This window comes from Pseudorasbora parva, chromosome 14, assembly GCF_024679245.1.
Source record: "Pseudorasbora parva isolate DD20220531a chromosome 14, ASM2467924v1, whole genome shotgun sequence".
In the NCBI taxonomy this organism is placed as follows: Eukaryota; Metazoa; Chordata; class Actinopteri; order Cypriniformes; family Gobionidae; genus Pseudorasbora; species Pseudorasbora parva.
Genome location: NC_090185.1, coordinates 9,544,138 through 9,571,662, shown reverse-complemented (window position 1 = coordinate 9,571,662; position 27,525 = coordinate 9,544,138). Strand labels below are relative to the sequence as shown.

The 27,525-nt window shown below is 37.5% G+C and overlaps 3 protein-coding genes across 14 annotated transcripts in view; 2 read left to right on the top strand and 1 right to left on the bottom strand.

Moving 5' to 3' along the window:
* The window catches only part of LOC137040034 (carcinoembryonic antigen-related cell adhesion molecule 1-like), a 57,387-nt gene extending 44,994 nt beyond the window's left edge, over window positions 1–12,393 (top strand). For 9 of the 12 annotated variants that reach the window (XM_067415444.1, XM_067415439.1, XM_067415441.1 and 6 more), the window contains 2 exons: window positions 3,502–3,558; window positions 5,523–7,646. In XM_067415444.1, coding sequence (XP_067271545.1) covers window positions 3,502–3,516 — 15 coding nt within the window. In that variant the 3' untranslated portion in view covers window positions 3,517–3,558; window positions 5,523–7,646. Of the gene's footprint in view, window positions 1–3,501; window positions 3,559–5,207; window positions 7,647–12,275 lie in introns of those variants that run through there. The other 3 variants (XR_010897811.1, XM_067415437.1, XM_067415435.1) reach the window with 3 other exon arrangements.
* The window catches only part of LOC137040042 (CD48 antigen-like), a 117,821-nt gene extending 92,239 nt beyond the window's left edge, over window positions 1–25,582 (bottom strand). Inside the window, exons 1-2 of the mRNA XM_067415466.1 lie at window positions 25,167–25,582; window positions 24,653–24,949 (exon numbers count right to left, since the gene is read on the bottom strand). Coding sequence (XP_067271567.1) covers window positions 24,653–24,949; window positions 25,167–25,545 — 676 coding nt within the window. The 5' untranslated portion in view covers window positions 25,546–25,582. The remainder of the gene's footprint in view (window positions 1–24,652; window positions 24,950–25,166) is intronic.
* Window positions 20,884–27,525, top strand: part of LOC137040037 (uncharacterized) — a 51,329-nt gene continuing 44,687 nt past the window's right edge. Inside the window, exon 1 of the mRNA XM_067415457.1 lies at window positions 20,884–20,926. The gene's annotated coding sequence lies outside the window, so the exon portion shown is untranslated. The remainder of the gene's footprint in view (window positions 20,927–27,525) is intronic.

Genomic DNA, 27,525 nt, shown 5'->3' with positions numbered 1-27,525 from the left:
TGCGTTCAAATCGGTTCAAATGCAGCGCTGCCTTCCCGGAATGCTGTGCTGAAGCGTTGAAGTCGCTCGACGTCACCCATAGGAATAAAGTGGAGCGCGGCGCGTCATAAGTGTTCACGGACGACTGGATCTGCACCTGAGAGACTGTTTACAGCGTGCATTTCCTCTCTCTCCCTCTAGTCACGCGCGCGCGCGCGCACCCTACCGGGAGAAGAGCCCATACGGCCCATACAAGGACCTTCCGCTCTATTTAACGTCAAGTCGACCCATACTCGAAAAAAACTCTCCGAAACTTGTGAGAAACCGGAAGGAGTATTTTTAACACAGAAATACTCCATCAAACGTCCAACATTAGTTTTTGAAACTTTGTCTATGTTTAGGATGGGAATCCAAGTCTTTAACAGTGTAAAAAGATCAGTATGCATGAAACAGCATTTCACCCCCCCTTTAAGCATTTTAGATGTGATATTGAAATTACAATCTTTCAAGTTTATATTTATTTTGTACAAATATGACCGATGGATGCAGTTTAAGATGGTGTATTAAATACTTAAAACCTCTGTATTGTCTGTATTTTTGTTCAGAGGTGTCAAAAGTACTCGCATTCATTACTCAAGTGGAAGTATAGATACTAGGGTTTAAAAATACTTCTGTAGAAGTTGAAGTATCAACTCAAGCTTTTTACCTAAGTAAAAGTGTAAAAGTACTGGTTTCAAAACTACTTAAAGTATAAAAGTAAAAGTAATGTAAGGAAAAAAATGCCATTAAAGACAAAAGCTTAGGCCACACCACAGGGGCCTATAGTGCACTACCCCACCTCCTCAAAAAACATTTTTCTAAAGGCCATAATGACTGTTATATTAAAATGTTAATGTTGAAAAATTTGGGAGGCACTGACTACCTGTTTCAGCCACATATATACCCATTGAAAATGAATGCATTTTAGTACAATGGAAATATACCATTATGTGTACTGCTGAGCATTAACATGTGTTTCCTGAAGCGGAAGATATGATGACTAGTTGCCTATAAGTAATGTTATCAATAACCTTTATTGGAATGTAAATGTAGGCTACATATGTGATCAGTGTTGCCAGATTGAGTCGACGCTTTAGAGCCCTACGAGCCCTGACTTTTTTTACACCCCTAACCTCATACCCACTGTCGGCCGCTGACTGCTTGGTTGTCACTTTAAAAAAAATTAACAAACAAACAAATTATCCAAACATTTTTCTAAATTAACTTTAATAAAGAAACTAAATTAAATATAACTACTTGGACATTACAAACAAAGCTGAACTATTTTAATGACTGCAGGAGTGTGTCATAGGATTGTGCAGGGCTTAAAGCTCAACAAAACCAGCCCACTTTCCTCCTCTGTGAATATATAGTAAAATGCAATTTATTCCTGTGATCAAAGCTGAATTTATCATCATTACTCCAGTCTTCAGTGTCACATGATCCTTCACTAATCATTCTCAGATGAGGATTAGATGATCAACACACATTTATGATTATTATCAGTTGTGCTGCTCATGGTGATGCTTACATTTTGTGGAAACCATCTAAACATTTGTGGTAAAATTAAAAAAGAGAGAAATTAATACTTTTATTGATCAGACATGCATTTAATTGATCACAAGTGATATTGTTAATATTACAAAAGATAATAAATAATTTAATAAATGCAAATAAATGCTGTCCATTGAACTTTCTATTCATCAAAGAATCCTGAAAAATAAAATGTATCATGGTTTACACAACATTTTAAAGCAGCACAACTGTTTTCAACACTGATAATAATCATAAATGTTTGTTGATTATAAAATCATCATATGAGAATGATTAGTGAAGGATCATGTCACGCTGAAGACTGGAGTAATGATGATAAATTCAGCTTTGATCACAGGAATAAATTACTATATATTCACATAGGAAAAAAGCGGTTTTAATTTGTAATAATATTTCACAATATTACTGTTTTAACTATTTTTAATTAAATAAATGCAGCCTTGGTGAGCAGAAGATACTAAACATTAAAAAAGCTGCATTATTCATATGATAGGCTACTTTATTGGCAATAAATAGGCTACATTGAGATGGCTTGAAAAATGCACATAAAGCATATATTGTCGCACTCGTGTGATTGTCTTCGTCACGTTTCCTCATCATAACGATTGTTTTCCTTCAGCTGCAGCTCCAGCGTGACAGGGTAGGCTACTTCTACGAATCCGCTTTTGGAATTTGGACTTTCTGTGAGAGCGAACTCCTCATATTTAGATGTGGATAAAATGACAGCAGGTCATGCATAGATTATTTTTTTGTCTCTGATTTTAAATCTTAATGTATTCACATTGGTTTCTATGTAAATACACTTGCCCGTGACCTCAAAAAGCGCTCTATCAACCGAGATTAGAGAAGGCTGTCTTTAGCGTCCCTGTTAATTTGGCCGTCCCCGCGCAGGGTAACGCTGGTTCGAATCCCGCTCGGAGCGGGTCGACTAGAATCGGTGAGACCCAATAAAAGTGCGGGGGACGAAAATACATTTTATTAAAAGTGAGGGGGACACGTCCCCCCCCCCCCGTAATCTAAGCCCATGCCACTGCCAAAATGCGTAATTCATTGATACTGTACAATAATCCGCCGACAAAAAAATAACAACAATGCGCTTAGCTTTGCTCTGACAAAACTATAGTAGCCTACCCATGTAAAGTTCATAGAACATGCACTTAGCCCAGTCAAATCTGATTCATCATTGATTCAAACCTCTTTCAGCAGCTGTTGGGGTTGCTAGTTGGAGATGTCCGGAGTGTATATTATGATGGACAGGAATCATGATTATATTTATAAAGAGTCTTCGAGTCACAGGTGTAATCCACGTTTTCTGTAGAAACGGCTTGTGTATATATATATATATATATATATACTGTATGTATGCCACTTTAGCATAGCGTTCACTTGAAAAAAATCTACGACGAGTTATCGCGCTAAAAACCTGGCTGTCATGAATGAGCGCGTCTGCTGCTGACTGACTGCAAGTGCGTGCTCGTCCGCTGGAACCCGCCCAATCTGGCAACACCGTGTGTGATTTATGCTTTGAGTCATGTGCAGGCTCAATGGATCGCGTAGTAACCAATAGGGTGTTGGAATGGTATGTGTTTACACTTCTCATCCAACCACAATCAAATTCACACAATCCGGATGACGCGATTTATCTGCATAGTTTTTTTTAAACAAGATGAAATAAAAGAGGAATAACGAGGCTATTTTTAAAAAGTAAGGAGTAGAAAGTACAGATAATTGCATGAAAATGTAAGGAGTAGAAGTAAAAAGTAGGCAGAAAAATAATTACTACAGTAAAGTATAGATACCCAAAATTTCTACTTAAGTAAGTTAACGAAGTATTTGTACTTCGTTACTTGACACCTCTGTTTTTGTTTGTGTAACTGAAATATCAATCTTCCTAACATTTACTGTTTGTCAAACTCTATTTTCTTACAGGATGATGACTTGTGATAACTCGGCACGTAATCCATTAAACGGGACCCCAAAAGCTTGGTAAGGATGGAGAGATGAGGATCAGTTGAAACGCTCTCTGAGCAGTCAGGTTTCCAAAATTTCAATGCCAGTCAAATATTTAATGATTTAAATAAATTAAAAGTTATAAATGAAAACTTGGTGATAATACAGCCACACTTTTAACACGAAATTGACATGAAATGATAACTATAACCAGCAGATGTCTGCAGATGACCACTACAGCTCATTTGCCATTTCCCCTCCATTTTATAGTTATTTATGGAAGGATATCGCAAACTTGTATTTGCAATTGCGTTTTCAATTTGTGGACGCATTAAATGTGACATAATCCAATCACAATTGAAAATCGCACATTGCCGTTTGCAATTTCGTTTTACGCGAAAGCACAACGACTGCCAAATTTCTAATGGAAAATGTGCCTGTGAGTCTACTCGCTGATATGAGCAAATATCCAATCATATGCACTTAAAGTTAGGGAGTGTATAGCCGCGTTTTAAAGCCTTGCCGGTTAAACATTTGATTTGCGTTTTACATGTGCCGAGCGTGCGCGCGGCTGTCAGACACGTGATTACTGGACTAAGTAGTCTTACTACGCTAATAGCCTACTGTCGAACACAACATATAAAAACACAGTCGGTTATGTCTAAAGTGAAAGTAAAATTGCGTGTGTGTATGAGATGCGAGCAGGTCTTAGCAGCGCAGTGATTGTGAACACTTGTCCTTAAAGGGACAGTTCACCTCTAAAATTATAGAGGTATTAGAGGTATTAAAATAGACAAAAGAAAAAATCACTCACTGCTCTTGAATAAAGTAATAATACAGTAGCTTTCAATCAATGTATATTGAAGACTTAGTTTTAATTTTAGCCTTCATTTATGCACGACGTGGAGAACACATGCGCTGTGTGTAAAACAAAGCTTTGATTTATCAAAACGATTTAATTTACACTTGGGCACATACGTGTCGCTCAATGGATATAAATCCGATCTTCAATTCCCGCAGACTTAATAGAGTTCACGTCACTGAAAACAACAGATATGAGCTGCATTTTATTAATCAACAGCTGATTTCACGATCAAAGACCGCAATATGAGCGAGCGCCACAACAGCACTGGTAAGATCATTCAGTGTCTGCACTTTTAATGAAGATGGTTGTGTGTTGAGCACCTACGACTTTACTTTCGGTTTAATTTGAAGTAGTTTGTCGGCTGCGATGCGTGCTGCAGTAGCGCTGTCATATCCGGCTATAACATGACAGCCTATAACATGCTCTCACATTAAGTGTTTTAGCATTGTTAGGATGAGTAAAATTTACATATGTGGTTTCACCAGCCAGATTTAGACTTAAGTTTTGATTGTGACCCAGACCCACTCCTGAAGTGGCTTTTAGTATTTTTGCATTTGTTCTCAATGCTCCTGTTGTCTTTTGTGCCCAGACTTGGGTTTTGTTTGATACATTCAAGAAGCGTGTTTTCTTTGAGCAGATAAAAGTAATGGTTCAGTTCTGATGACAAAATTGTATACATGAGGATGCAGTGAACCGTCAATGCATCGTGATATCAAATTGAACCGAATCGATGACATGATAATCATAATCGAACCAAACCGTGAGACCAGTGTAGGTTCACACCCCTACTCAACAGTGACTGCATTCCTGTCGGTCACAGACGCTCTGCTCATCAGTCCTCATCCTCCTGGATCTATCTGCTGCCCAGATTCTTCTCTTCACCCTCTTATCACTGGGTATCACAGGGACTCCACTACTCCACAGGTTTAAATCCCACAGGTAGGTCTTTCAAGATTGCCTGAAGAGGGGAGGTATCCAAAACACATCAACTGACCACGGGGGTTCCTCAGAGCTCAGTGCTTGGACCTCTCCTCTTCTCCATTTACACTACATCACTGGGACCCATCATTCAGGCACATGGCTTCTCATACCATTGCTTTGCTGATGACACAGTTCTATCTTTTATTTCAACTAGATGATCCCACAGTGGCTGCACGAATCTCAAGCTGTCTGGCTGTTATCTTCACATGGATGAAAGAACATCACCTAAAGCTTAACCCGGCAAAGACGGAGCTTCTCATCTTCCCTGCCAATCCGACTTTACAGCATGATTTCACCATCCTGCTAGGTTCATCTTTGATTACCCCTTCAAAATCTTGGAGGAACCTTTGGTTTGACTACTGCAATGTTGACTACCTGCATACTTCGACTCGTTCTTATGAGTCTACATTCCCACCAGAAGCATTCGCTCAGCAAAGGAGTGACAAAACAAAGTGAAACAAGACAAAACTACAAAGTAAGAATACACATTATATAACCACAAGTGCTCTTCACAGTCTGCTCTGCTGGTACTGGTGCTGGTACTGTTTTTTTACTGGCTTTGCTGCTGTTAGCCTACAGGAAAAGTCTGGTAAACTTATGCAGGGTATCCGCGGGGTCTTGAAAAGTCTTAAAAGGTGACAAATCAATTTTGGGAAAATTAAGACCCTTATAAAGTATTAAAAAGTCTTATCACGGCTTTATAAAGTCTTAAATTTTGAAAGTATTTTGTTCAAGCTTTGTCAAAAGAGTTTGACTCCAAAAAGTATTTATGAATGAATATATTTCTTTTCATCCACATAAGTATTAAAAAACAACAGGGTGCTCAGTCTGAGATCGGCTCGGAGCGCGTGCGCGGCAGGGGTGGAAATTAGCACCGCCACCAGCCAAATGCGGCTGATTTTGAGTTGTGGCGGGTAAACTCGCTTCACCTACCGAGCTGTTTCACCTCTTTGTAAACTTTGTTCAATGCATGCGAGTGCTGCCGTATGTGCGCATATGACCAGTCGTTTTCTCCGTCATCACTCGCATGCGACTCGCATGCGCGCTGAGAGATCTGACGCTGTGCATCATCCGAGAGCGCGCGCTTGTCTCAAAGCGTGCAAATATTGAGTTCTCTTTCAAGTCTTGCGCTTAAACGGACAAACTCACACAAGAAGTATGTCAACATGTCCATCTTGATGAGTATCCTAGCAGACATAGTCTGAATATGCCTTAAGGGAACTGTATAGTATGCACTTCAAAATTTCATTGAGACTTGAGATTAAATAAACTGCTTATTGTATTTACAGATATGCAATATAAACGATACAAAATTGGCCTACGATAGAGATTTTAAGTCTATATTCAACTACAACTGTTTATTAAAAGTTTGTTGCTGATTAGAACTTGATGTACGATAAGGTCTTAAAATATTTTGAAAAGGTCTTTAAAAAGTCTTAAAAAGGTATTGAAATTAACTTCAGGGTTCCTGCATATACCCTGTTATGCTGCTAACGTTTGTAGATCAATATCAGAAAACACTGGATGACCAACTGTGTGTCTTTTTTTATGTGCTCTAGCTCTACTGGAACCTAGCTCAGCCTTTAAAAGCTTGTAAATGTTGTGATCTATTTTAAAATGTTGGGGCGACAGTGGCTCAGATATTCATGTAGATTGTCTACAAACCGGAAGGTTGGTGGTTCGATCCCCGGTTCCACCTGACCAAGTGTCAAAGTGTCCATGAGCAAGACACCTAACCCCAGCTGCTCCCGACGAGCTGGATGGCGCCTTACATGGCTGACACTGCCGTCTGTGTATGAATGGGTGAATGTGAGGAGATATGTAAAGTACTTTGGATGGCCATAGGTCTGTTAAAAGCGCTATATAAGTGTCCATTTACCATTTACCATTTGAAATAGTTGAAAATCTCTGCGGAGTGTCTTTAACTCAACTGCGATACAGGCATTAACACTTGATGTAATGTTTATCTGGAACAATGTTACAACAAAATCAACTCTCAAATGTTTGTACTTTAGCTATACAAATGTTGTAAAATACAAAAATTAAATTTTGTTTCTCCAGTCTAGCCTTCAGCTTCAGAAGTTGTTTTTTTGTTTCTTTCTTTTAGTAGCATTTGTTCCCCTGTTCCTGTTTTTTTAGATGTGTATTTTTGTCTGTTGCTCATGTAAATAGCCTCATTTGTGTCAGGTAAATGTTTTAAGAAAAGTAACCAGTTTCATAAGCTGTTTTAGTATAATGCCTTGCCCTTGTGCAAAATAAAGACATTTTCTTTTCTGTGTTCCTTATCTTTACTTCAGCCAAAGGAATTTAAGTAAAACCAACATAAGTGCCATATTCAAAAAAAAAAAAAAGTATGAATATGAATAAAAATGTGGTTCAAATGGGACAAAAATATTTTTTGTGTTATTAGAAATAACCATGGACTAAAGTTAGTGATTTTTACTAGAGTAAATGGTATCAGATACCACTCAGAAAAGTCTCTTAAACTCTTTAAAGAAGATCCCATAATAAATTAGGATGTTATAGTAGGAACCATAACACTTGGAAGCTAACTATCCACATGCATGATTTATTCTGTGAATATCCAAGGCTATTTAATTTTAATAATTATCATCATCTTCATGTATTTTAATATCATCAGTGTTGTGGCAGAATCTCCGTCAGTCAGAAGAAACACAAGCTGGCAGAGATGTTGTATTTGATCACCGGTTTTGGGGCAATATTTCCATACACGGGCTCTTTTGATTTCTGCAAGGAGAAATGTAAAGAGAAACCGTTAAAAAACATTAAACAATATGTATATAATGATAAAATTTTACTTCAAATTATGCAAGCTTTACTTAACATAATTTCTTTGCCTGGGCATAGTTTTGAGATTTGAACATTTTAATTGATTGTATCCTATGTAGCCTATTGTTTAGTGATTGAGATGTATATAGGCCTATATTTTTATCTGGAGGATGGCATATATATTTTCTAGTAGGTGTTCCAGTCCCACGGTTATCAGATGAGAAGCTGAGTGATGTCATCTAAACTATTGATCCATATTGGTGGAAGCGAGAGACTGTAAGTGTTGAATCCTTATATGCTTATATACATTGTTTTGGTACACACTAGCTAATAGATGACTTCAAAGTGATAGTTCACCCAAAACCGACTTACAAGTTTCAAGTTGTTCTATACCTGTGTGAGTTTCTTTCTTCTGCTGATCACAAAAGATATTTTGAAGAACCAAACTGTTCAGTTACCAAAATTCTTCAAAATATCCCCTTTTAAACTATCACTTTAAAGAGTAACTAAACCCCTAAAACAAAGCTTTTTTTTAGTTCAATATTTGCAAGACTGTGGCTTTATTAGTCAGTCCCTCCAGTTTTTCGCGATTCCGCGATCGCTGAATACAATGCAAAATCAGCACAGTGTCGCATTTTTTTGCTATTCTGCATAATTTGCCATTTCACCGCAAAATCATCACAAAAAAAAATATTTTCAAAACCAAAAAAAATAAATAAATATCTAATTGAACTATTTTTAATTTATAGTTATATATTTAGCTTTAATACATAGTTTTTATGAGGATTACAAACGTTGGGGTGCTTGTGTGTGGTCTTTGTGAAAGCGAAAGTGAATCTTCTCGACTACCGTCTCGTCTCGCATAAGCGCCAAGGACCGGGCGAATTGATTACTCTACATGGATGAATGAGCAAATAAACACTAAAAAAAAGTTAATAAAAGCGCTTTATACCACGAACTCAATTCGCTCCTGACACACGGACTGATGACAGACTGGCGGAGGATGCGTTTGCCGCAGCGCTCGCGAGTGTACAGATTTGTTCTATAAGATTAATGCCCTTGAAAAATCATAATCAAATACACCCATGATTATGCCTAAATGTCCGTCTTGGAGGTGTCTTAAGTGAATAGGTTTGAGACGTGTGACAGTAGGCTATTGGGTCTGTGTATTGGTATTAGGCCACTGTAGGCAGTAAACTTTAAAGTGAAAGCAACCTATACAGGGAGTGCAGAATTATTAGGCAAGTTGTATTTTTGAGGATTCATTTTATTATTGAACAACAACCATGTTCTCAATGAACACAAAAAACTCATTAATATCAAAGCTGAATATTTTTGGAAGTTTTAGTTTTAGCTATTTTAGGGGGATATCTGTGTGTGCAGGTGTCTATTACTGTGCATAATTATTAGGCAACTTATAGATATACCTATATACCTCAACCACTGAAAAAAACAGTAGCCTGACTTAAACATTTTTTTTAAACGACTTTAAAAAACACTGTTTATCTGTATATTTATGTAATATTTATTTGTCCTCGTAACAATTGTTTATTAGTTCTTATTGTCTGACTGTTAACTTGATTAATTAATTATTTGAGAACTTTTTATATTAGGCAATTGCTTATTGCTGTATTTACTTTTCCCAGATATTTCTAAGCGATCATGTTATTAAAGCTATAGTACACCACTGGGCTAGCCTTTTTTGTAAGATACCAAAATAAAGAAGATTTGTGCATTTTGTTTGTTCTATCGATGTGTATGACTATTGTACATCTAACATAATACATAATATGGTAAATGTGGTATATTAATTATAAAAAAATAAAAATAAAAACATTGCAAAAAATTTCGCAAATTTGTCGCATTGATCGCAAAAATCACAAAAAAATATTGCGAAATGCTGGAGTGACTGATTAGTGCTGTTCATTGATTTGAGTTAATGTTTTGACATTAGGGCATAATAAAGTGTTTTAAAGGTGTCATGAACTGGCTTTTTTTTTATGCTGTTGTCTGAGGTCAACTAATGACATTCACATGGTTTTTACTTTCAAAAACATCATAACCAATAAGTAATAGGCTATTTTCTACACTGGTTTTGAGGCTCTCTTCTGAACGCTGGGTTCTGATGGGCGTGACGCACTGGAGAAGTAAACGCCCATGGCTAGGATTGGATACGATTTGCATATTTAATGAGCCTCTGCTCCAGTGTCAGTTCAGATGAGGGAGGGATTGTTTAGAAAGCGGCCGGAATAATTCTCTGACAGGGCTCAGTTTTAAAACGTATTTAACAAACAATGATTTATCTCATCCACCATTCCTGTCGTATCCAATATAGAAGAAACAGCATTGTGTTTTAATCTCAATAGGTCTGCAAATCCATGGCCTGTTGAACAAAGCTGGTTTCAGTTGTTACCCAGGTAAGCTCGAGACGTGGCAATCACCCTCTTCACATTCGACACAGTACCATCGAGTGTTAAAATGCAAAAGGCAAAGCTTGAATTTAAGGGTATGTCCCTCTTTGGCTAATGTATTTTTCAAGATGGAGGGCCAACATGGCGACCAGCATTCAAACCCCTCACTCGTATGTATTTTCAATGGCATATTATAAACTTACCGGAAGACTTTATTACTTGAAAGAAGTAAATATACATTAATGAGCACATATATTTTTTAAAATGTTTTTAGCTAAGAATAAACTAGATCCTTTCGTTACTTCTTGTTGCGAAGCTCAATTTATTTATTTATTATCAATTTATTTTTGGTACCTTTGCTCTTTCAGGTAATTAAATAATACCGAACTAATGTAGAAAAACATTTAATTGTAATGGACAACTGTAACGGTGCAAGTTTTTTTGGAGAAAAACACAGACATCAGTTGATCATTACACCAGGTAAAATGTCAACTCACCCCATTGTATGATTATGTTTGTAAGACCTTTATTTGAAATGTTAAAACGCTGTGACATGTTATTTTACTTTCATACTGTTGTTCCTGCACATATGTTCTAGGCATATTTCAAAGTGGTGAGAAAAACAAAACCAGGATGATTAAATAAGGACAAGCAATCTGGGCACACTCTCTCTCCGACCACACAAGCACAAAAGTCTACCATTATATCCCGCGGTGAAGACGAACTTTCTTCTGGGAAACACAGAGGAGTAGAGTAGGCAGAATGTTAAAGAATTACAGTTACAGTTCATTTTCATTGTATTAATTTAAAAGATGCAATGAAAGTGAATTGTGACATACTGCCAATAAATTCAGACTCTTTTTTTTTTTTTGGATGAACTAATCATTGAAAATATTTCATTGTTATTGAGGGAAAATACAATCTTTTTCTGTGTGCTTATACATTTAGAGTTGTGCTTATTAACTCTTTCCCTGCCAAACATGTAATTTTGTGTATTTTCCGACTACATATGCTATACGATAGGGGGCGCCGTGACACATCTTCTGAAAAAGTACTGACTCTCCTGATCAAAACACAGTCAAAGAAGAAGCAGAAACAAGCGATCTCTGTAAAATAATGCGATCATCAACATTAAAGCGGGGGTCTAATGCTATTTCTTGAATTTTGACTTATTTACACAGTTAAAGAGTTGATTCTCATGCTAAACGTGGCCAAACATAAAAATAATCAAATGAGTTGACGTTTGACATATGACGTTGAGTATTTCTGTGCCAAACAAGTAAAGGGCTACTTTAGTATGTATTGACATTGCAGTGCAAACAGTACATATATAGTATAGTGTATATATATAGCATAAAACATGTTTTTTTTTTTAGTCGTTCCCTATTTAAGGTAATAATTATCCAGGTTGACCATCCACATCTGTTCACTGACCATCTGATGAATATAACACAGCAATTAAACTGAAACTGAAACAGTTATGAATGATCTTACCTTTTGTCCTATTTTTGGTTTACAGGATGATGAATCTGTTCGGTCTTTCTCCTGTGTCTGGACTGCATTAACAATAACATAACACACACACACATATTAAAACTACAACGTTTTCAATCTTATGTTGAAATTGGTGCCTTATAAAAGATAAATACTTTAACATATGTATCAATTGTTTGATATCCTGACCTATTTGTTTATGTTTCCTGCAGATGCAGAAGATCCCAATGACTGCAGCTACAATCAGCAGAGATCCAGCAGCAGAAGCAGAGATCAACACTATCAGAGAGACTGAGACTGAAGGAGGAGACGGTGCTATAATAATAAAGAAAGAAGACAGAGATCAGGTCAGCGAATAAACACACACATTATATCAGCCGTGCTGCCGTACCTGCACATGTGTGGCAGAGTTGAGTGATGTCAGGATGTCTGGTCTGGTTGCTGATGGGATTGTTCAGCACACAGCTGTAGGTGTTTTTATCCTGATATTCCACCTCCAGAGGTAGAGAGAGACTGATGCTGAGATCAGACACACTGATGCTGGACAATAAACTGTTTCCTTTGAACCAGGAGAGAGTCACATGACTCACATTCACCACTGATGAACACACCAGTGAACAATTTGATGATGAAGATAAAGAACAGTTTCTGCTGATGACAGGAAGAGGCAGACGAGCTGGAAAACATGAGAGAATAAGGGAAATGCTGATAAATGACTTCAATCTTCATCTACATAGTGAAGCTGATAGGTTGCTCTGGCATCAGGATGATGGTTTATTATAATTAGAGTAAGTGTGTTTGTCATCTCTCACACTGAAATCTTAAATAATTTTAAAATGTAAATATTTCTAGTAAAATAAAACAATAATATGTGAACGTTTGGACAAAGGATCTCGACTCACCATAGACAGAAACTCTGAATGTTTTTGATGATAGTTTTGCTCCAGTTATCAGCACTTCATAATCTCCAGCATGTTCAGTTGAGATGTTTGTGATGGTCAGAGATCCAGTTTGATCGTCCAGCTTCAGTCTGTCTTTAAATCTCCAAACAGTATCATCAGATGTGGAGAAGATTTGCTTCTTTCTTTTGATTTTAACTATCAGAGACTTTTCAGTTCCAAATATCCACAGTATGTCGTCTTCTTGTATTTCAGTAAGATCAGTGTTTAGAGTGACAGAATCTCCTTCAGCCACTGACACTGACTCACCAAACACACCTGATGAACAGATTTTACACAGATTAATGTTTCTGATAGTTTATAAAGTTTGAAATCAGCTAAAGTTTTTCTTCTTCACATGTAAACTTGAGAACATTCAGAGTAGCAGAAACACAAAACTAAATGGAAGGTGAGATTTATTAACAAACACCCAGGGACCCAGGGCTGGTTGCATCTACTGTTCATTTGGTCTGTCGCGATAGATGCGCCATTGTGGCGAGGTAGATGAGGGAGAGTCATGGGAGGAGCGAGTGAGACCGGGGACGTGATTGCGAAGGAGCGTCACCTGCGAGTCACACCGGTCTCGAGTCCTCTCGTGAGGGAGCTCGGAGACATATAAGGACGAGCGACACCAGTCAAGGATGAGAGAGGACCAGGCCTGGACTTTGTTATGTTTTATTATGTGTGTGTGCGGGCAGTCGTCCGTGAGGGGCTGCCCGCGTTACTTTCGTTTTGTTTATTTATTTAATTAATTAAAGTTGTTGAATGTTCGCCGGTTCCCGCCTCCTTCCTTCCCATTTTTATTAACTTTATTACGTTGGTGCCGAAACCCGGGAGGAAGGAGGGACAAGCTGTTGAAGAGCCCTCGCGGCTGAGGGGGATTGTGGTGCTGAGGAGTTCGGGCAGCACGAATGGAGAAAGAAGGAGGCGGGAACCGGCGAACATTCAACAACTTTAATTAAATAAATAAATAAACAAAACGAAAGTAACTCAGGCAGCCTCTCACGGACGACTGCCCGCACACACACACATAATAAAACAACATAAAATCCAGGCCTGGTCCTCTCTCGTCGTTGACTGGTGTCGCTCGTCCTTATATGCCTCCGAGCTCCCTCATGAGAGGACTCGAGACCGGTGTGCCTCGCAGGTGACGCTCTTTCGCAATCACGTCACCGGTCTCACTCGCTTCTCCCATGTCTTTCGCTCGTCCACTTCGCCACCGCCATTTTACTTAAACAGCAACAATGTTAATATTCAATTTCCAGAAACTTTCTCAATGACACCAGTAACTCTACAACAGAGAGAGAGAGACTGTCAGAACCAAGCCAAGATATATATATATATAATATCTTAAATGTAAAGTAAAACCAGGATCAAAATGATATTATTTTTTAAACGAAGCAACTGAATTATTAAACTAGATTGAATCTTAATTCGTATGGTGCAATTCTCACATTCGATTTATAGTCATTGGCTGTGGAGGAACATCAGTGTTTGAAGAGACGTCATTTATTGAGAACAAGTGCAAATAAATACAGCAGATTGAGTACACTTTTAACTTTTTCAATTCTAACAAAAGAGAAAGACATTTACATTCACTGTATAAATGTCCATTATTTTTACTTTCACTTTCACTTTCTGGACCTGATTCATTCAAAGTGGATTTCACAATGTTCATGATTCATTTAATAAATAACAGTAGATGAAAATAATCTGAAAATTTGAACAGTACTAGGTAACACAAGTTTGGCTGAAACTGTGTGTTATGTGCCCTTTATGAACTAAAGATGTGCATATGACCTCAAGATTCCTATTGTTATTGGTGAAATGTCGACACAGGATGATCTATAGGACTGTGAAGAACTCGATTTACTACCATCTGTTTTTTTTAATCATCTTTCTGATTCCCATCTGGAGGAAGTCTTTGATAAAAATTTGATTTTTCTCAGCTTTTTGCTCAGCATCAAATGCGAACAGTACAGTCAGGAAAAAATACAAAAGCTGTGACTGGGACGGGACCCTTCCAAAAGGTGCACTTGTTATCCCTAAAGGATGCATATTAGTATCTTAAAGGATATATTAGTATCACATTAGTACCTTTTTGAAAGTATGACAACTTTTATACATTTTGTCCTGAGAGTGAGCAGCCTCTGTATTACTCTGAAATAGAACAATATTAAAATAAAAATGTTTTATAACTTACCAATCAGACAGCACCAGCACAAACCGAATAAAACGGATGTGAACAACCTGTGAGGCATTTTCTTCAGTTGTTCAGTGTCTGATGAAACTATCTGATAGAAACACTTACGCTGATGTGAATCCGCCCATCACAGAGTGTGACCCTCCTTCACTCGCACCATTTACATAGCTGCATTTTTATTCGCCACTTAATGTTTCTTCATTACAAAAACAAAGTGTGAAGAAAAAAGTTAAAAGCGTGAATGATCTTGAAGTGCCAGCTGCTGAGTTCCTCTTCTGAGTCAAACTAAAATCTTTTTTTTCTTTCTTTTTTTTTCTTTTTTCTCAGAGATGTGGTTTGATCTGATGGGTGGAAAGACATCTTGTAGGGGAGAGAATGAGTAATGAGTGTGTTTGATTTGTAGGTGAACAGTTTCTTAAGGTCTTATTTAGGTCATTTCATTTAACAAAACCTGAGCAGCGGTTACAACAAACATTAGACAATTTATTTCCATTTTTCAAATATTTTCTTCATTTTTATTTTAAATAAATGTCTTCCGATCTGATATGTGATGGCGAAAAGTTAAAGGTGCACTATGTAGTATTCTTTCAGTAAAATATCCAAAAACCAATAGGCCAGTGTTATATATATGTTCAGTTAAGTACTTACAATATCCCAAATGTTTCCAAATATTTGTAAATTGTGAGAAAATGGCTATTTTAACCAAGGACCTGGGATGTTTCAGCATAGCGTTTGAGGGAATCACCTGTCAATTGCCTAATATCTGCGTTTCCCTCTGTTTTATTTGGCAGTAGCCCTTTACTCTTAGCAGTGTGAACGAGTGAACACACAGAGTAATTTCATAACATCATTTTAAACACACTTAAATGTATCTAATATGATTAACAGAGCTGCTTTACCTTATACTCATGAAAAGCGGAAATACTGCAGGCGCCCGGCAACTGTGTCCCGTCCCGTCATAATAAAAGTCCCGGTGTTCGTGAGCCGTGTGTTTGTATAGCAATCGCTCCAGCAGCCGTCCTCAGCTCCACAACACTCGGTCCTACTCTGCTTTACACTACAGTAACGTTAATAACCGCATCCATGAACATGATTTCTGCCCGAGTCCTATTTTCCACCGGCTGTGAGGTGAAGACCACATGTCCCAAGATGCTGCGCTCAAACTTGGCATCATCAAACTACACCTTTGTTTAGAATAGGCGCCCTCTAGTTGACGGAAAGTTGCGAGTTCGGCAAAAGGCGGATTTTAACCTGGGGTCAAAAATTGCGTCAAAACTTAATGTCGTACACCTTACCCCTATACCCACTATAACTACTGTAGACAATGCATTGTCTTCTTCCCCAAACAGACGTCAGTGGGTGTTGAGTTAAAGGGGCCATGAACTGAGAAATACAATTTTCCATGAGCTTTTGACGTATACGAGGTCTTCATACTATAATAATATCCTGCAAGCTTCAGAATTGAAAATGTCTTTGTTAGTCAAAGTAAAGCTTTCATAGACACCAGGCCCAGAAAACGACAGGTGGGAATCGATGATGTCAAAGTGTGGCAAGCACCGCCTCTGCGAAAGAAGATCAATGCCTACTTCCTCACTGAATGTTTAGCCCCACCCACCAATTCGAGCATTACATGCAATAGAATAGGTAGCCTAAGTAACAGGCCTACAGTGTGTTAAACCAGATCGAGCTACCAAGCAATAAACATGCCTTTGAGGAGTCTGGACTCAACAGTAATGCAGTAAGTAACGTTATTGATTCATGATTCGGATCGCCAATGTCACATGATTTCAGCAGTTTGGCGGTTTGACACGCGATCCGAATCATGAATCAATACGCTGATTCATAACCGTTCGACTCTTTGTTTGAGGATTGAAAACAAACCCGGAAGAGAAGACAATGCTAAACAAAGTCGTCGTTTTTGTTATTTTGGGACCAAAATGTATTTTCGATGCTTCAAGAGATTCTAACTAACCCACTGATGTCACATATGGATTACTTTGATGATGTTTTTATCACCTTTCTGGTCCTTCTGGAAAGGGACAGTATACAGTTCGGTGCATACGTTTTCAATGGAGAGACAGAATCTCTCGTACTACACTTAGATAGGCTGTCGGACTAAATATAAAATATCTTAAACTGTGTTCCGAAGATGAACGGAGGTCTTACGGGTGAGGAACGACATGAGGGTGAGTCATTAATGATATCACCCTAATGTCGTTCCACACCCGTAAGTAAACTAACACTTTAAGTAAAAAGCATACTAACATTATAAGTGAACCCCAATGCAGTTCATGACCCCTTTTAAGTAAATAATATTTGCCAAAAAGCGGGCTATTTGCACCTATTAAAAATCTTTGTGAAGACAACTGGCAACAGATAGTCTTAAATTCTTTAGACAACGACCATTAACTCTTTCCCCGACAAACACAGAATTTTCCGGGTTTCTTTGTTTTCACTGTTGGACGCTAGGGGGGCACTTTTACACATCTTCTGAATGAGTACAGAATTTCCTGTTAAAAAACACGCATGAGGAAGACGCAGTAAAACAAGCAATCATATGTAAACAGATACATATGCAAAATAACGTGAAATCAACATTAAACATCATATAAATCAAAACTGCCTAATGTTAGGGAATAAAATGTGGACTCAGGACGAGATACAGGACTGTGAAGCTTTGGGTTGGTGATGGACTAGCCTGTGTTTGATCATCACTCTGAATCTGAATGCATGAAGCTAGAATTTTTTTTTTTGATGTCAGTCAACTCAACTTTATGAACTCACGACATGCATGAGACAGCTTGACTCGCTCACGGGCTACCACAGTGGAAAGGAACAAAAACTCCATCAGGTGACACAATGGAGAAACAAACCTTGGCTGAAACCAGGCTCAATCGGGGTGCCAGTTCTCCTCTATTAAGCAAAATAACTGAGAAAAATGAGAATTACTCCTCAGATGCCATATCCATAATGTATACCAAAAAAAAGCATGAATTCGATCTCAAATTCCTTCATTAAAAGCCGTTATTACTCCCCCACTATTAACCAGCGTGGTAGAACGACAGATTTGTGTCAATATGGTTTCGGGGAAACAGTCTAGCTAGTTAATTTCTTTATCAATGTATCTTTGGCATGGTAGTTAAGCAGTGACTAACGTGTTTGTACGGAAAACGCACCTTTGGTTTAAACCACGTGTACATTGTACTCCTGGCAAATTGTTACAAAAATAAATGTGTGAGGGCGAGTTAGGCTGTATATGACACGTTGCAGTCAGATATTATGGTGCTACTGCAACATGCCTCACCACAAATGAGTAAAGCAAATTGACACGCGAATGTGAAACTGAAAGTAAATCTCTGAAGCTCAAAATCACAATCAGCTTCATCAAAACTGACACTAAAAATCGTATTGTTTGATCTTTCCTGTAGCTCAAACAATAAGAGCGTGGAGCTAAAGGGTTAGTTTCTCAAATAATATATTATTTGAGTATATACTATAAAAAGAAATAATATAAAATAATAAAAATGCTAAATACTTCTTAGCCAAATTTCATTAAATAACACCAGTAATAGGCTATATTATTAACCGCAAATTCTTTGCAAAAACAGAAAATAACAGTCACCATCATGCAAACATTAAATATCAAACAGTAGTAATAGTAGTAGTTCTTTAAGGTTTTGCATTGAGCTGTTTCCTATTGCTTTTACAGTGTGTTTTGCGGACATGTTTGGCGGTATATGAATTGCTTTTATTTTTATTTTTTCCTTTTTTATTCAAAATATTCACAAACTTGCTTACATGTCATTAACTATCTGATATTCCGTTTCTCAATGCAAAAATTGGATTTGACCTGACAGTGTGAACATGGCATAAACACACACATCAACCCGATCACTTTATTTATGTTGACACTACTTTCGGATTCATCAGTCAAGAATGAATTAATTTAATTAATTTAAGAGCAAGTGTCTTATAAGAAAACACCAATGTATATATAAGCCGGTTTCCGCCACAAAATAAAAAAAAATAAAAAAGAGTAATTTTTTTTTTTTTTTAATCTCAGATTTCTGACTATTTTTTTTCCACAATTGCGAGTTAGTCACAATTCGGACTCTTTTTTTCTCTCTCACAATTGCGAGTCATAAAGTCACGATTCTGAGATATAAACTCGCACTTGAGTGATATAAAGTCACCATTCTGACTTTTTTCCTCACAATAGCGAGTTATTAAGTCAGAATTCTGACTGAGAAAAAAAGTCAGAATTGTGACATTATAACTCGCAATTGTGAGGAAAAAATTCAGAATTGTGGCATTATAACTCGCAATTGTGAGGAAAAAAGTCAGAATTGTGGCCTTAACCCGCAATTGTTAGGCTGGATGCCAGCCGAACTTAGCCCCGCCCACAGCATTTTTAGGTCTGTCTGGACTCGATCTGTAGAGGAGTAATTATCCCCGAACAGAAACTGTTCAGACCAATGAAATCATCAGGGTGGGCTTTAGACAATGACGGACAGATGATCAATAGTAACGTAAATGTAAAATGTAAAATGTATGTTATTTTGGCAAGGCTGCCTGCTAAAATTTGCACTCATGGGTCTATATATCACATAATAGTCGCTTCAACCCGCGGACATAGAAAACAACCTGCGGAACAAAACGCGGACTTGGCAACACAGTGCAGTTGAGCTCTGTTGACATTTGACAACTAGCATAATGCTTCGCTCCGTTGCTCTGATTGGTTGTAGGTCTATCCAACTGATGTCTTTCCTGGTTCGGTTGAAACACGCCCCATAATCACAGCCCAATGGAGCAGTTTCAGGCTCATATTCTGACTAAAAATGAGTATGACCACGTAAGGCTACACAATTGTAAGAAAAAAAGTCTGAATTATGATATAAAAAGTCGCAATTACTCTTTTTTTTTTTTATTTGGTGGCGGAAATGGGCTTACATACTAATACAACAATTTCAAGTTTAACTTTCTGTAGTAGGCTACAGATGAATGTTTGATGCAGTTAAATATTTAGGGAAACGTCTAGGGAAAAATTCCAAGTCAAACTTTCACTGGGGTAAAATGAAACACATGGAACACTTTTAATAATATTTTTCAACCCCTTTTCCATAGGCCTGTTTGATATTTAAAATGATAGGAAACATCCTGATAATTCCTATTTTCTTCTTATCTTGACTACATAGGCTACGTAAAAACGGCTCATCTTACCCTACTCTCCCCAGCGTACTCACGGAGTAGGGAGCTGTGAACACCCTGGTGGGACGCAGCTTCTAAAGACTTTGCCCACAACCCATTGCGCTTTGGCGGAGGAACTACAAACACGAGTAAAATATGTTTAAAAAAAACTACAAAACATGGCGGATGAGCGACTATATTTCAATGTGGACTTTTGTTTATTTGTAAATAGGAGAGTATCCAAAGACTTAATTACGACTGCATCAACGTGCTAGGGTACATTTATCTCCGATACGGTAGGAAATTAGATAAAATGTGGACTGTGGGGGGTTGAATGACAAGATCATTGACAGTTTACATACCCAGCGTCTTTGAAAGTGAAAGTGTCCTCTTCGACCGAACCTCAGCGCCCCCGCGAACGCGATTTACCGAGGCTCCCGCTCCCGCTTTCGTTTTTTTTTTTGTTTTTTTTTGGTCTGCTTTCGTGGGGCGGATATTAGTTGAAGACACAACTTTGATGCGGGATGTTATTTACGTAAAAGCACACACACAACATGACTGCAGACCAACACAAAAATCCAGAGTCCTCGCAATGATGCTAGATATGCGGGTGTAATATAAACAGCCGAGAGGGTAATTTGCTGTCACTGCAGTCGTGTATTAATGTTGTATTATGATGTAGCGTGAGAGCCTCGACTCATTGATACTTTTATGCTTTTTGTTTAACTGAAAGAATGTTTTGTGACTGCATATGGTCGCGTGACGTCATGAACGAGTTGTTCGGCGTCGTTAGCGCAGACGAACTTGTCAGCGTTAAAAACATTACCAAAAAAAAAAAAAACTATTCAGTCCTGTGTGTCAGACATTAATGATTCCTCATGAATTCCTGAGATGTGTGTGTTGTTATTTTAAGTGACTTGCTAGACGATGCACCAGGTGACAAGTAGCCTAACCTCAGATGCACTTTAACACGCCTATCAGACATCAAAACAACTACCCACTCAGACCACACACTGGCATTAACATCTACAAGAACACCACACTAACTACATATTTTGCTAATGCTTAATTCTTAAACAGGTCTGGATCATTTGTTGAACAGCTGCTCATGTTTGTTTCCTGAATCTGATCCTCAGGCGGCGGTTACAGCGCTGGAACTGGAGCAGATATCTTGAGCAGTCCTCATAACTTTTTTTGTCTGGACTTTAACACTATCAAGCGAACTTAAGGTGAGAGTTTCTGTCTGATTATGATTTGATTTCACACTCTAAATGTCAACCGTTGTTTCTCCTTTGGACAGGAGCCCTGTTTGTTAGCAGCATTTAGTTTCTCCTCAAAACTGATGAAAGCAAATTATTAACAACCATCAAAATACAAATGATAAAGCATACGTTGTAATTAGTATTTATTGCATTTATGACCAAGACACTGGTAGAAAACAGAATATAACCTTTAATAAGGGGGGGGGGGGGGGGGGAGGAACAGATCAAGCACAGTTCTGCTTAGAAATTACACTCCCAGGAAGAAAAGGTATAAGCTGTCACTGGTACGGTACCTTTTTGACCATTTAGGTGCTGATGTGCAGCATTAAGGGGTAAATAAGGTGTACCTTATGAAAAGCTACTGCACATGACAGCTGTTGAACCTTTTTTCCTGAGAGTAGCGCTGCTCAACTGCAGGATCATCATCCACACAAAGAAGGAAATATTCACATTTTTTACAGTAATATCAGTTTGATTTGGGACCTTTTTTTGTCAAAGGTCATCAAGCATAAATGATGTGACCATAGATGGAAAAATACTTGCAATGACTTGTTGTTCAAACAGACTGACACCTCAGAAACACTCACACCAAAAAACTATTGACACCGCAAACACGCACAGGTGCTTTACTGACACCTCAGAACAAACGGTCACAGTGACACCTCAGACGAACACTACTAAGTGACATCAAATGCAAACATCCAGCAGTAGGCACATTCTCATGCTCAAGCTGTCTGTCTACCCAACTGACCAAACCACATTTCTGTGCAGATATAAATAAGTGAGACCTCAGTGGAGTTCACTTCATCACCTTTTGATAACTTTGCATCTACATTTTGCAAACATGCTGCAAAGGGCCACATGATTTACATAAAGTCCCTGTTTTGCAATTAAGGTCAAATATTTGGACGTTTTTAAGAACATTTCATTAATCTGGTTTTTAATTATACTTTAGGATGATCCTGTATGTCTTGTGTGATTTCCTGATGATTCTCACAATCCCAAAACTCAACCATAGACCCAGGGCCATATCCTATACCCGGCACAATGCGACGGCTGGCTTTTCAGCCTGATGCAGTTTTTCATTTTCAAGTCAATAGCACATTTTTTTAAATAGATCTGTTCGCTCATAGGCGTACTGGTCTGAAAACGAGGTGTGTTCAGGCGCATTGTTGGCGCGTTTTTATTTTGAGGAAACGTAAATCAACTGCTCCATTGACCAACACTGCGCTACTGTCAATGGTGCAGTATTTTTTGTGTTTTTTAAAGGGCGTGTTAGTAATGTGTGTGATGTACTTTGCTTATTACACACACACACACACACAGGGACATGCAGCAGCACACAAACATGTCAAATATTAAAAATAAAATGATTCCTCTCTGTAGAAGCGTTCAGGTTTTCCGATGATAAATTCCGCCATGTAAATAGCAAATCCGCCATGGTGCGAGCACAACTTGCTTTTAAAGGCAATGGGAGATGAGACTGATTGGTTTATAGCACGTTACACCCGAAACACATCCATGAGTCATTAAGAGAACCCTTTTGGACCATGCGCCAACCATTTTCCGTCGTTAAACTAACAAAAGTGGTTTCCGATCATTATGTGCTCTCCGTGTGCTCAGATCATTAAAATAGGAGAGTCTGATGTGGTTGCAGGAGGTTCCTAATGAAAATGATTTGGAACAACAGTAAAGTTCGATCATCTTCTGAATTTGATTGGTGCATATTCCACATGATCCTCCCCTTCAACTTTCTGTAAAAACGCATAACACAAGATAATAAATGTAATGTAATTTAAGTTTTTAAAAGTAACAAGTCTTTTATAAACATCCGATTGTGCTGTTGGGTTTGAGATTTACTGTGTGACAGATCATTATACTTTGAAAGGCCATTACTGGCACATAAGAAGAAAACATGCTTTTAAATCATAATTATGACAAAAAAAAGTCAAAATTGTGACATACAAAATTATGTCATACACAAGTCAAAATGTCATAATTTCAACATTTTAAGTTATAATGACTTAGTTATAATTGACTTTATCATAAGTCATATTTTTGCTTTTTTTATAATTATGATTTTCTTATCTGGTCGAAATGGGCTTCAATATTATACAGACAAAAAACAAGCAAACACTAATCTATGTCTGAATCAGTGCTGAAATTATTAAAAAAAAACCTCAACAAATTAATGCTCTTACCGATTTCTGTGTTTTTCTTTTGTGGAACGTCGTCTCGGCGTAAGTGATCTCTTCTGCTCGAGTCTCAACTCTTTGAACTATAATAGATAAAACCACAAAACCCAATTTTAACCAGAGCTGGTTCTTCACAGTGTTATTATTAGGGCTTTCAAAGTTAACACTAAAGTGACACTATACATTTTCAAAAATGGCTTTAAAACTTTATTTTATTTGCCTATGACTTATTCCACACACAAAAATCCCAGATGGGATATTTAACACAAGTCAAGGTTTTTTAGCTTTTAGGTTCAACAAGCTCAACAAAAGTTATCATTCATATACATCGATTTTAGAGCACCAGCCACATCCTTACACATGTAAGATTATATTCATAAAATGAAGATTTCATTAAAAAAATATATATATTTCCAGTGTTGATGCACTTTGAGAAACCTTTGTGTGTGTGTGTGTGTGTGTGAGTCATTATATACAAATAGACATTTATAACGACAAAGAAAATGTTGAATAATTTAATTAAATCATAAAATAGGGCTATCGGTTGGCCACAATATTTAGAATATTTAAAAGGAGAAAATAATACTTGCCGTCTTGATCAGATTTTCTGTGTTTCCTGCAGATCCAGAAGATCCAGAGAGCCGCAACAATCATCAGAGATCCAGCAGAGATCAGCACTATCAGAGAGACTGAGACTGGAGGACCTGAAGGAGACAGTGTGTTCAGTAGTGTAATGATAAAGAAAGAAGACAGAGATCAGGTCAGTGAATAAACACACACATTATATCAGCCGTGCTGCCGTACCTGCACATGTGTGACAGAGTTGAGTGATGTTGGGATGTCTGGTCTGGTTGCTGATGGGATTGTTCAGCACACAGCTGTAGGTGTTTTTATCCTGATATTCCACCTCCAGAGGTAGAGAGAGACTGATGCTGAGATCAGACACACTGATGCTGGACAATAAACTGTTTCCTTTGAACCAGGAGAGAGTCACATGACTCACATTCAACACTGATGAACACACCAGTGAACATGAGGATGATGATGATGATGATGATGATGAAGAGCAGTTTCTGCTGATGACAGGAACAGGCAGACGAGCTGGAAAACGTCAGAATGAGAGGAGTATGAACACAACAGTCAGATTATTTTCAGTGTTGTGAATTGTAGTGAATCTGTGTGATATCTCGTGTGTTGAGTGAGTGTTTAGTGTGTTGATGGTCACTGAATGTGTCTGTCATCTCAAACTATAAAATGATTGAACATCTGAATGTGTAAATAGAATATGTGAACATTTGGACGAATGATCTCTACTCACCGTAGACAGAAACTCTGAATGTTTTTAATGCCAGCTTTACTCCACTTATCTCTAGTTTATAATCTCCAGCATGTTCAGTTCTGATGTTTGTGATGGTCAGAGATCCAGTTTGATCGTCCAGCTTCAGTCTGTCTCTGAATCTCTCATCAGGAACATCAGATGTGGGGAAGATTTGTTTCCTTTTCTTTATTTTCGATGCTTTAATTTTTCCATCTTTAAATATCCACAGTATGTCATCTCCTTCATGTATTTCAGTAAGATCAGTGTTTAGAGTGACAGAATCTCCTTCAGTCACTGACACTGACTCACCAAACACACCTGATGAACATGAACAGAGTTTTGACTTCTGATGGTTTATAAAGCCTGAAATCAGCTTCATTTACATGTAAAGTTGAGAACATCCAAAACAAGCAGAAACGCAAAACAAATATCATCCTTATTTACACTTTAATAATTTTTAAAATGTAGAGAGCACTCAGTGATTAAAGTTTCAAAATGTATTGACAATAAATGCATTATATATTTTTTTTGTAGAGTGAAATTACATTTTTAATTGTGTTGGATATTTTAAATGTATATATTTAAACAAATTAGACATTTAAATTGATGCATTTGGCAGATGCCTTTATCCAATGCGATTTAATTGCATTCAAGTACACATTTTTGACATTTTGGTAGGGTCTTGCTTTCCCTGGGTATCGAACCCATGACCTTGGCGATGGTAATGCCACACTGTTGTTTGAGCTACAGGAAAGCTTATTAGAGAAATTAAAGTAATAGATATACTGCACTATGAGGGTCCTGCACATTCTGACTAATGAATTTCTGTGAGATTTGTGGATGTTTTTGATCACTGCAGACATATTTATAAAAGGACAAAAATGGCCTGATATTTGAAAGCAGCTCAATGGAAAGTTCACACTTGAACACAGAACATTTACATTCACGGTAGAGATTTCCATTATTTTCATTACCATTTCCAGAATTTTCTAATCCTAATCGGTAGAGAGACCTGGGGCCAGTTAAAAAAGTTTAATCTGGATCAGAATGATATGGATTTGGAAATCCCACGTTTTGGTATCCAGGATCAGGGAATCCATCTTACTTTTGTGCTGGTTTTACAAAGCAAAATTGGATTGTATCACCCTGATCCAGATACACACTTTTACAATGATGGAAAAAATATGAGAAGGGGGCCAGATGTTAAAAAGTAATCTGATCGGGTTTCTGCTGTCGGATTGGATCAAATCTTAAAAAGGGGTTATTCAGAAGAAAAAAAGGATTCTGAAATCAGATTAGATGACAAAATCCAATATTGGTTTTGATCCGGTTCGTCAGACTTTTAAGTAAGATTGAGATACCTTTGATCCTAGATTCAGTAGGATTATACTGATCCCATCAGAATAAACATTTTATAAAATACTAAAACTGGTAAATAAAATAAAAATAATAGAAATTGTATTACGTAATACACACAATTTTTATTTTTCTCTTGATTAGTAACAGTAAAGCCAACAGTAAAGTAAAAAAGAGAATTTGGCGCCATAAAATAATCCCCAAACAGCTGTAAACATACAAAAAAAGATTATATTTAATGTTAAAAGGTTTTTTATCACCGTTTATCATAAGAGGAACTAGTCCAAAGATATTTGCGAGCGAACGCAATTTCTCGGGTGAATATTTTCTGAGAGAACGCAAAAGCATTTAAATATCCCCACATCTCATATATTATTTCCATCACCATGTTCCTTCAGGAGCTCCGTAGAGCACTAGTAATCCAGATTGTAAAGTGTGTATCTGGATCAGGGTTATCCAATCCATTTTTTTTCTTTGAAAATTTACAAAAGTAATATGGATTACCTGATCCTGGATAGCAAAACATGAGATTATTCTGATCAGAGAAAAAAAATGAACAACTGGCCCCTGCATTTAGAGTTAGTAGAATTCTTTTGGTACATCAACAGCAGATGAAAATAATCTAATTCTAATTCACACTGAAACGGAAAAGAAAAACAAGCCATTAAAATGCTTTTATAACTTACCAGTCAGACTCCAACTGCACAAACAGAACAAAACTAACATGTGAAGCATTTTCTTCAGGTTCAGTGTGTGTTCTGACTGCAGAACTGTTCATGTTGTGTGTTGTGTGAATCCTCCCATAGCAGTGTGTGACCCTCCTACTTCACACATTACATTTGCATATCATATAATGTTATAGTTCTTCTGGCCTTTTAGATTTGAACTGTTCTTGAAGGATTAAAAAAATTCTTTATATTTTTCAAAAGGTTAAGGGTTCATATTAGAAGTGTTCATATTACCGCCTCACTGAACGCTTTTCTTCTGAGGGTGTAGCTACCTG